The 11,003-nt window shown below is 44.9% G+C and overlaps 1 protein-coding gene across 2 annotated transcripts in view; it reads left to right on the top strand.

The window, feature by feature from the left end:
• The first annotated feature begins 311 nt into the window (after positions 1-311).
• The window catches only part of LOC116948919 (beta-1,4-galactosyltransferase 2-like), a 48,006-nt gene continuing 37,314 nt past the window's right edge, over positions 312-11,003 (top strand). Inside the window, exon 1 of one of the 2 annotated variants that reach the window (XM_032966184.2) lies at positions 312-1,012. In XM_032966184.2, the coding sequence (XP_032822075.1) occupies positions 709-1,012 (304 nt within the window). In that variant the 5' untranslated portion in view covers positions 312-708. The remainder of the gene's footprint in view (positions 1,013-11,003) is intronic. The other variant, XM_032966185.2, reaches the window with a different exon arrangement.

Here is an 11,003-nt window from a genome sequence, read left to right as displayed (position 1 = left end):
GTGGCTTAGTGACTACATTATCAGCTCAGCGGGTGTGACAATCGGTCAGACGTGGGGTGGGGGTGGCACAATATTTGATTTGCGCCCTTTGCTGAAGCCAAACGTCGCTGCTGCTCGAACGAAATGAAAATAAAACGTGGAACGTACATGAAAGCGATCAACAAAATACGTAGGCGCTCGCTGTCCTGAGCAAAAACTCCTACCTAATATACCGCTCCATACGGATGGAGGCCCTCTTCCGTGGTGACACCACGCCCAAGCTGTTGGATGCATTCCACAGGTATGCGTGGCTCACCACACCTGGAGACGCCTCCCACCCATCTACATGCACGTCGGACTCTCTTCGCATTATGGAACACCATCGGTCCCCACCCCTATAATCCTCTCCCCCACCCCCACACTTTGTGAAGCGGTAACGCAGAAAGGTGGGAACACGCGCAAGCAGCGGTGTATGTAGTGGAGGTTCTTTCTGAGTTGCGCCGCCGATCAATCCCCACAGTTTGTCGTGCGATGTCACCTCGGTGACTTTAATCCGCCGTTTTGCCTCTTCGCACAGTAATAGATTACACATTATTCTGCGCAGCGAGCGAGCTTGCTTGCCAGCCAGCCAGCCAGCCGCAGCGGTTACTAATTACTCTTTAGCGCCCAACTTAGCAAGAGAGCAGCATCAGCAAGTGGAGAGGGTGACGCAAAAAAAACCGTCTTGAGATGTCGTTGTCAAAGCCGCTGGAGACGGTGTGCGTGTCGCTGGTGATCCTGTGCTCGCTCCACCTCTTCGTGGTCTTGGTCGTGTACTCCGAGGTGCCCGCGAAGGCCCTTTCGTTCATGCGCCAAAGAAACCTGACGGACCGATCGGACGCAGACGCCGTGTGGCCTCCTCCGCCCATGAGGAAGAGGCACCGGGCGGACCTCGCAAGCGCCACGGTCGGGGTGCAGGAGAACGTCGACGTTTCGGGCCAGAGTCCTCCCCGGGAACCCACGGAGCCGTGTCCCGATGAACCCGCAGGTCTTGGTGAGTAACATCTCGTCCGGATCGATAACGGCAGTAGCAGTAATCACATTTGCTTCTCCGACTCTTCTTCGCTTGTTAAACTATACTCGTAAGGACCTTCAACAATATTGTAACAACGCTTTACTCGCGCCTTATCTTGCGCCCTTGACGTTACAATACGTCTGCGAGCTTTACCTCGTCTTGGACGAGGTGAGAGGGGCATACAAAAGATAAGTACACGTTACGGTAAGACGTAGTCATTGGTAAAACTGTAATCAAATGTTGAGCTCTAAACAACGAGTAATAATAATGATACGATGTGCTCGCCTGTGTATGTTTGATGCGTACTGATAAAGCTCGTTTGTGGTTATTGTTGAAGCAACGTTTTTGACTCAACTTTAGAGCATTTATACGGGGAGGAGAGGCTGAGTGGATATTGTTCGAGCGGATGGCTCTGTATCCTACACCGGAGAGTTCAATCATATTTAACGAGATTTCTCCCTGTTGATTTTATATATTTTTTGGGGGGGGAGGGATATCTATAAATGGACCGCCGTATATAAAATCCACGCGAATTCTCCTTTGAATCTCGGTGGTACGAGACCTCCCCACGGTGCAAAAAAACCCCCACCCGTACAGCACAATCCTAGTGGGTCATGATCGATCCACTGCTGCATGAAGGACCTGCCCCCAAGCCGTCATTTCGCACGCGAGCTGATTTCATCGCTTCCTGCGGGTGTCCTCTAAGACACATTCCGTACCTTGGTCGTCACGACCTCTTTATCATTCACCATTGGCCACATTTTCATCTAGCAGCGTCATTTTCTCAAGTATTTAACTTAACATTCTTTTTTTTGGTCTGTCATTTCTACACGCGGTTAATAAAGGGAATCAAATCGAAAACTCCCGCCCCCCCCCCCCCATAACCTTGAACAGACTTTGACGATCACTCATGCCAGCAACGGAGCATGAGGAAGTGAATTCTAGATTTAAAGCTTTCGTGACTGCTAGGATCCATACTCTTTGGTTCTATTGGGTAAAGTCACGTAGGTGAAAATAAAATAACAAAAAATCACGACGTTTCGGCCACAACACAAGCGGCCTTCATCAGGTGAAGGGACGAGACTGTCTGGAGGACAGCGCTGAAGGCCGCTTGTGTTGTGGCCGAAACGTCGTGATTTTTTGTTATTTTATTTTCACCTACGTGACTTTACCCAAGAGAACCAAAGAGCATGAGGAAGTTATTGTACACAGCACTATTATATGCATTTACGGCCAAGTCGACTTGGGGGAAGCCCAGAACCGATTCCAATATTCGTCACCGCTGCTGCTGGACGTGAGCGGCAATGGAACTCGAGACATGATATGATATCTCAACATCAAGTTTCCCAAATGTTTGTAATCGTATTTTACAATTTTATTGTCTTGCATTTCCCCCCGCCCCCTGCCTCCCTCCTGTAATCCCAACCAGAATAAGGATGACTTAAGTCCTTCAATTGTAATTAACTCAACACGATCCTGCCACGGGTCTTTTATAATCACTGCAGTTTAGCGTGCCGAATATTCACATGCTGTCAAGTTACACCGAGTAAATCACACAATGACGTGGCGCAATGGCGACATCACGACGTGCATTAGCGATTTAGAGAGGCGCCACTTTGGCGAACTGTTAACTACCTCGCCTGGTGTGCAGGAGGTCGTGGGTTCGATCCCGACCCTGACGCCTGCTGCTGCTGTATATTTGGAGTTTGCGTGTCTCTCTCTCTCATCATCATCACGGTGACTAGGAGATGTTAACTACCTCGCCTGGTGTGCAGGAGGTCGTGGGTTCGATCCCGACCCTGACGCCTGCTGCTGCTGTATATTTGGAGTTTGCGTGTCTCTCTCTCTCATCATCATCACGGTGACTAGGAGATGTTAACTACCTCGCCTGGTGTGCAGGAGGTCGTGGGGTCGATCCCGACCCTGACGCCTGCTGCTGCTGTATATTTGGAGTTTGCGTGTCTCTCTCATCATCATCACGGTGGCTATGAGATGTTAACTACATCGCCTGGTGTGCAGGAGGTCGTGGGTTCGATCCCGACCCTGACGCCTGCTGCTGCTGTAGATTTGGAGTTTGGGTGCTACTCTCTTGCCCCGCGGTCCGCGCGCATTTTTCTCCGGCACCTCCGGGTTTTCAACATCACGCGTTTCGATTATTTGCTCGACATTTCCACGTGATGATAATCCAGGTCGCTTATGGAAAAGTGCTGTAGAGCTCAGTGGGCCTGATCTGCTAAAACAAATAGTTTCGTTTGTAGTTTAGTTGAAGAACTTTGAGGAAAATGGCAGTTATGTATTAATTAAATTTAAAGTACCTAGTTGTACTTGTTTGCAACTTCAATTATTGTTGGGGGGGGGGGAGGGGCCCTTCAACATTCCATCCATTGCCAACCCCCCATGCTAATAAACCCCCCCCCCCCATGCTAACTCCACTACAGTCGTTTGGCTGAGGGCCAGGCGTTGGTTTGACAAGGCAACGTAAGTGAAAAACAAACTCCCTTTGTGCGTATTCAGGTCAAGCGTATAGGGGGGCAAATTTAAATGTATTAAGTAAGCAGCCACAGGTGAGTAAGAACTTTGCGTGCGCTTGTGCGGAGTTTGACGACAGGAGGGTGTAATAATTAATTAAACAGTTTGACTTGAGAGTTCTAGAGCGCATTTATCATAGTACTGTTTTATATCGTTTATGAGCTATACATTGTATATACGTATCGTCCTCGCACTTAATTTAACTTTACATATTACATGTAATGAGAATTGCCATATTTCCCACTGTAGACCCAACCTGAACATCTCTCGGCCTATAGATCTATCAAAACTCTGCAGTGTACTTCAATGAAATTCAACACAATCTCAACACAGATCTTTATGCAAATCAATTCATGCTATCCAAACACCCATATAGTCAAATCGGCGTTGCCAACTCTCGTGAGAAAAAAACGAGTGGCACTGCTTTTCACAAAACAAGCTTAAAATAAAACCAAACAGTATGAATTCTTGCAGTCACGAAAGCTTCAAATCTAGAATTAAGCTTAAAATTAGCCGAACAACCCATTTTTAAAAGGATAATAGATGATGTATTTATCCAGCAAAGCTACGCTGAGACATACGACTCGTTTTAATGAGGGTCCTGCCAATTAGTGATGAGTGTTCAAACAAGTGGGGAGAAATCGGAGGAACTGCTGAGAAAATCCACGCGTGCCAAGGGAGCAACACTATCCCAGGGTATGGCACGGGATGGGAGTTACACCACATTTTTGTGATCCACCAAACCTAACTTCATCCACAACGCTGGATTCCAGGCGTGCATAGACGACCACGTCTTCGCTTGAGAGAGGGTGGAATGTGAAGGTGTTTATAAAAACAAAATAAAATAACAAATCTTTTTTTTATTGCTGTTGTAAGATTGCTTCCTCCCGTGGCCCCTGTTGCCTCAATGGGGCTCATATTGCAGCGCGTCTCGGACGTGGAACGTAGGATGTTTTATTTAATTGGACACGCCAGAAACATTCACAACTCGTGTGTGTGTTTTTCTGATATGAATGGCGGAGTTATGTATTTACACAGCCAGTCCTCGACTTAAAAATGCACGACTTACGAACGCCCGTACTTATAAACCAGCTTCCATGAGAAAAATAGTAACAAAATTTATTTTAAAAAGCGAACTCGCCCTTGTTCAGATGAGCGAACCCCCACCCCCTTTTTTCGTTGAACCATACCACGTTTCACAACGCTGACCGTATGGCCATTTAAATGTAGTGCATTATTGTGTTCCGACTTACAAACCGTTCGCCTTACAAACGAACGTGCCTCTGGCACGAACTGGATTCATAAGCCGAGAACTACCCGTGTGTTTTGAACTTCTTTCGCACCGTACGTAGCCAACCATGTCAGTCGGGAGGCGCACAGAGTGTGCACACGATGATTCTCAGTCTCTGAATTACGTGTGCATAATACATTGACACCGGTCAGTTGCCTAAACCGGTCCTACAGCCATTATCAAAGTAAAAAATTCGTGTTGCAGTCACCTGTAACACAAAAAGATTTCAAAAAAAAAACTCCATGTCAGCTACTTCAAAAAAAAGTTAAATTCCGCTTTTTTACAAAGCGGTGCTTGGCAAAACTGGTGCCAATTGTCGGAGTTACGGAATATCTGCCTCAAACACCCTAGACATATAGCGACTCGACACTTGACTGACAAACACAGGTGGACGACTGTACTGTGTATACACAGTGCTGTTTGATGCCTGTGGTTGGTGAGGGTGTTCTTTTTACTGGTAGGAACGAAGTTGTAAACTGAGTGTACCAGCCTGCAATAGATTAATGTGTCCGTCCGTCCGTCCCCTTTCAATACTTTAACGAAGTGAAATCTCGTGCTGTTGGGGTGTAAAAATCAAATTGCGCAAAATTCCAATGTTCCTACCAGCCCACCCTGCAGGGACCTGTTATGTGGGCCCTCAGGACCAGTTCAGAAACCACTTGGCACAAACTCAGGCCACCAGGCTCGTAGTCCTAGTCTGCTAAGCACTGTGGCAGGACAAGAAATTATTATATAAAGTCGTGTAGAATGCTTGGGGCTACTTTAGAGGCGCATGCGGGTTTTTAAGGACAACTACTTTTATTAAGGGACCCCTACCGTCTCTTATTCCCGTGCATTGTGGCTCTTTGAAATATCGAGTTGTTTTACCGAATCCGACAAAATGGCTGCTCTTGTTATTGTGTTTGGCAACCTCCCTGGCCTCGGGTGTCTGGCAATCATAAGTACACGATATAACAAGTCATCTTTGACTGGCAGTCAAAATGATAATTTCCAAAAATGCAATAAATGCGAGTTATCGACTGAACGTAAGCGTTACGCATCTGCCCCATCCGGCATTATCCTGCGCAGTGCCCTTTTATACGGTGAAAAAACATCCGAAAGTTAAAGAGAGATCGTCGTTCTGACTCTTCAGAGAAGTAAGGGTGCTTGGCCACGACACGTTGCGAGAGGGGGATTGTGGCCCTATTGCCGAGACGTGCGACGACGTGGCTCTAGGAGACGGAGTGATGAGGCTCGTGCGCAGGTACTCGGTGGATCATTGCAGCGCAGGATCGTGAGAGATGGTGACGGCTTTGGGAGGCCTTTATCCAGCAGTGGACGGATCATGACCGATGCTGCTGCTGCTGCAAAAGCACCGTCGGACATATAACTCATGCAAAAAAAATGTGCTGAAAGTACAGTCGGTCTGTTTGTTGTGAGCGCATTTGTTATGAAGAAGGGGCCGTGTAGCCTGAAGCATCGCCTATTATATATATTTTTTACTTTTAAGGAGTGTCATTGACGAATTTAATTTATTTGTGCTGATTTTGATTTTAAGGGTGGTAAAACAAATACTTGCTCCCGACAAGTACATTTGGGAGATTTATCGCTTGTCTTGTAAATCAGCCACAACCCCGGGTGAGCAAGTGCAGTAATAATTTAGGTATTTCCAGCCCATATGAATTGTGCCACCTCAACCAGCATTAGAACAGGACTATTACATTTTAAAAAAAATACACATGGTTTGTCATCAAACAGGGGATGTTGTTTGTGATATTTGTTGTAAGGCATTCTGAAAACATGTGCCTAATATTGGTCCACAGGAATTCTTCCACCACTCAGATCTGTTGCATTTTTATACTCCATAAGCAGTTTACGATTCTCTCTCAACCTCTTCACCGGTTGGTAACGTCTATGAGGACTCAGAAAGCGATCACTGTGCAAATATAACCCATAATGAACAGGGGGCGATGGTAATTGTCCACATTTATGTATTACGAAGAAGTACGCTCGCCTGAAACATCACCAATGTTTTTGTTCTTTGAAGGTAGTGTTATTGGCGAATGGGAGGTTTTTTTTCATTATTTCCATTGCGATTCATCATCATCAGCCATGATCAATCCACTGCTTGATTACGGTCTACCAAAGCCATTACATCCCACGATTCCGTGATGCAAAAATCCACCTAGTTACCTACACGCAAGCCAATTTCATCGCTTCATCTCCCAAGATCATGTACATTTCTTGGCAGTTTGAAACACATTTAACCTGCGTACGTTCTCAAATTCATGTCTCTCTACGTAATTACAAGCGTGCATCTCCATGCTTCTTGGCACACTTAGTTTACAGTTAACATGGTAAAAATATATATGATCATAATCATCATCAAACATTGGCTATCCAGTGCAGAATAAAGGCCCTCCCCATGCTCTGTTTGCCATTGGTGTTGCTTGACCATATTTCACCATGCTGGTCGTGCAGGTTGGTGACGAAGTTGCACCATAACCGGTTAAGATATCCCTCAACTTAGGCTCAGAATCTAACGTTCTTGTTTTCTGTAATGAGCTAAATGCCAAGTCATAATCAGCCGTGATTAATCCACTGCTGGATGAAGGACTCCCCAAGCCACCACCATGTCTCCCTATCCTGCCATACAACAATCCACCTAGCGCACCTGCCCAGGAGCTAATGTCAACACTCCACCTTCTTGGTGGATGTGCTATATTTAATTTGTTAATTGGACACAGGTTAAAATAAATATTATTCCTTCGTATGGTATTGTCATATCTGCTGGTGACAATCTAAATGTGGTTCTTTTTTTGCCACATGACCCTTATCCAGACCGCATTCAATTGTGTGGCTTGCCTTTTGTACTTCTGTTGGTGATAGACGGCAGGAACAAACAGATGAAATCAGTACTCGTGCCTTATCTGTTACAAACTGTACTGTTGCCATTGTGTACGAATTGGAGGGTTGAGTGTTGGCAACACGGTTTCTAGTGTAGAACTTTTAAACAGGTGGGAACTCGAGAGAATGGGGGGGGGATAGTCTCAACCAGGGTTTCCTGGTTAGCATTGCCGGCCATAGCTGACATGAATAAGCTAAAACTAAACTGAATATATTTTTTTGTATACTAGGTAAGGCCCACTGAGCTATATAGCGCTTAAATCTTGACTTAACGCTTTCGTGACTGCCAGAATTCATATTCTTTGGGTCTTTCAGTAAAGTAAAAATTCGTGATCTGATCCCATCTTAAGGATAGGATCCCTGATATGCAATACCCCGGCGTCTACAAACTAAGCTGTGTCTGCGTCAGTAGTTACATTGGGGAAATTAAGCAACGTGTCTCGGACCGTGTTCGTGAGCATAAGGCAGATTTGAAACATGGTAGGACCAACACGTCGGCCGTGGCTGATCATTGTTTTAATGCGGTTGGCTCACACGACATAGATTTCTCTAAGACAAAAGTACTTTGTAAGCCGACTGGATATCAACAAAGATTAGTTCATGAAGCCATCCATATATACAGACACAATTTCAACCGAGAGGATGGATACAAACTCAGCAATCATTGGAAATACGTAATCAACCAGTTTAAGTCATAACTGGCTGTGATGTTCCCATCCTGCCACCTTCCGATGTTAGTTTTTTTTCCCGTGGCTTCGGCTCTCCGATTTCACATTAACAGGTTGAATTTCTCGAGCCAACGTGGCCACGTCCAGACGCCGACCTCGACGCAACGTGGCTCTGCGATCTCCCATTAACAACACGCTAATCTCTCACATTAACAACACGTCAATCTCTCACATTAACACGCTAATCTCTCACATTAACACGCTAATCTCTCACATTAACAACACGTCAATCTCTCACATTAACACGCTAATCTCTCACATTAACATGGTAATATCTCACATTAACATGATAATCTCTCACATTAACACGCTAATCTCTCACATTAACACTCTAATCTCTCACATTAACACGCTAATCTCACATTAACACGCTAATATCTCACATGAACACGCTAATCTCACATTAACTTGCTAATCTCTCACATTAACAACACGTCAATCTCTCACATTAACACGCTAATCTCTCACATTAACACGCTAATATCTCACATTAACACGTCAATCTCTCACATTAACATGCTATTCTCTCACATTAACACTCTAATCTCTCACATTAACACGCTAATCTCACATTAACACGCTAATATCTCACATTAACACGCTAATCTCACATTAACACGCTAATCTCACATTAACATGCTAATCTCTCACGTTAACACGCTAATCTCTCACATTAACACGCTAATCTCTCACATTAACACGCTAATCTCTCACAGTAACACGCTAATCTCTCACATTAACACGTTAATCTCTCACATTAACACGCTAATCTCTCACATTAACATGCCCATCTCTCACATTAACAGGCCCATCTCTCACATTAACACGCTAATCTCTCACATTAACACGCTAATCTCTCACATTAACAGCTAATCTCTCACATTAACACGCTAATCTCTCACATTAATACGCTAGTCTCTCACATTAACACGCTAATATCTCACATTAACACGCTAATCTCTCACATTAACACGCTAATCTCTCACATTAACATGCCCATCTCTGACATTAACACGCTAGTCTCTCGCATTAACACGCTAATTTCTCACAGCATGCTAATCTCTCACATTAACATGCTAATCTCTCACATTAACATGCTAATCTCTTACATTAACACGCTAATCTCTTACATTAACACGCTAATCTCTTACATTAACACGCTAACCTCTCACATTAACATGCTAATCTCTCACATTAACACGTTAATCTCTCACATTAACACGTTAATCTCTCACATTAACACGCTAATTTATCACATTAACACGCCAGTCTCTCACATTAACACGCAAGTCTCTCACATTAACACGCCAGTCTCTCACATTAACACGCCAATCTCTCACATTAACACGCTAGTCTCTAACATTACCACGCTAATCTCTCACATTAACACGCTAATTTATCACATTAACATCACTAGCCCCGCCCACTTTGTTTATGAACCGAGGACTACACCCTACAAAACAGTCTCTTTCCTCCTGATGACGGTCGCTTGTGTTGTGATTGAAACGTTGTAGTTTTTTTGTTTATTTTATATTTATTATTTGTATTATTAATTTGTACCTATCTACGTGATTTTACCGAAAGACCCAAAGAAAATATAGCCCTTTTTCAGGAAGCGACCTGGCCAGCAAAATGATAGCTCAACGAATGAGACTCATCATTACGTGGACATTTATAGCAGCCAAATACTCTGAAACGTGCGATGTTTATTCTCATTGTGTGGAGGGGTGAAAAAATCGGTGGACACGGACAAAAACTCCACGTGACCAATGGAGAGAGAGAGAGACGCGCAAACTCCAAATATTCAGGCGTCAAGGTCGGGATGGAACTGGAGGCTTCCTGTTGTTTACCAGGCTAAGGCAGTTAACGTCTCGCCAACGTGGCTCCCTTGCCATCGATTTCAGCAAGGGCTGACGTCGATAGCGATGTTAGCCAAGGGCCGGAATGTTGGACGTGGGTCGCCGGCAGGGCTGGTTCAGATATCGATGGCGAGTGACATCTCAACCGGGCCCTGCTGTGACGCCCATCTCCTTCACCAGGCCCCATTTGACCAGCGCGATGATGCATGGTCAAACAACTGCCGTGGCCGAAACGTTCGTGGAGGCTTTCATCCTGCAGTGGATTGATGAAAGGCTGTGCTTGATTATTGTTCATCCACATCTACCAAATACACTCTTCACGAGACGGAGTGATCGGAGAACGTGTACAATAAACGGCGAACACAGAGTCGTAGTAGACGTTCGCTGAATAACATTTCATAGCAATTTAAAAGTGGCTTCTTTTACAAGGTTTGACTACACGCGTCAAGGACATTAGGAGCGGAACCATTGGCAGGAAATCCAGGCTTGTGATGTGAAAATGAAAGAAAAAAACGTCTCAACATTATCCAGGCTTGTGTGTGTATAATACAGTACGTGTCAGGCGGTGAGGCAGTCTTTATTGAGGTTAGGGTTTTTTTTGTTGTTGCTGCTACTGACAAACACGTTTTCTCAAAGAACCACAGCCCCACGGCAAACGCAGTAGGCAACAGGCCCTT

Source organism: Petromyzon marinus, chromosome 35 (genome assembly GCF_048934315.1).
Source record: "Petromyzon marinus isolate PM22_M1 ecotype Great Lakes invasive population chromosome 35, UKy_Petmar_22M1.pri1.0, whole genome shotgun sequence".
NCBI lineage: Eukaryota > Metazoa > Chordata > Hyperoartia > Petromyzontiformes > Petromyzontidae > Petromyzon > Petromyzon marinus.
The sequence above is the reverse complement of the archived record's forward strand: the minus strand, read 5'-3'. Positions and strand labels throughout refer to the sequence as shown.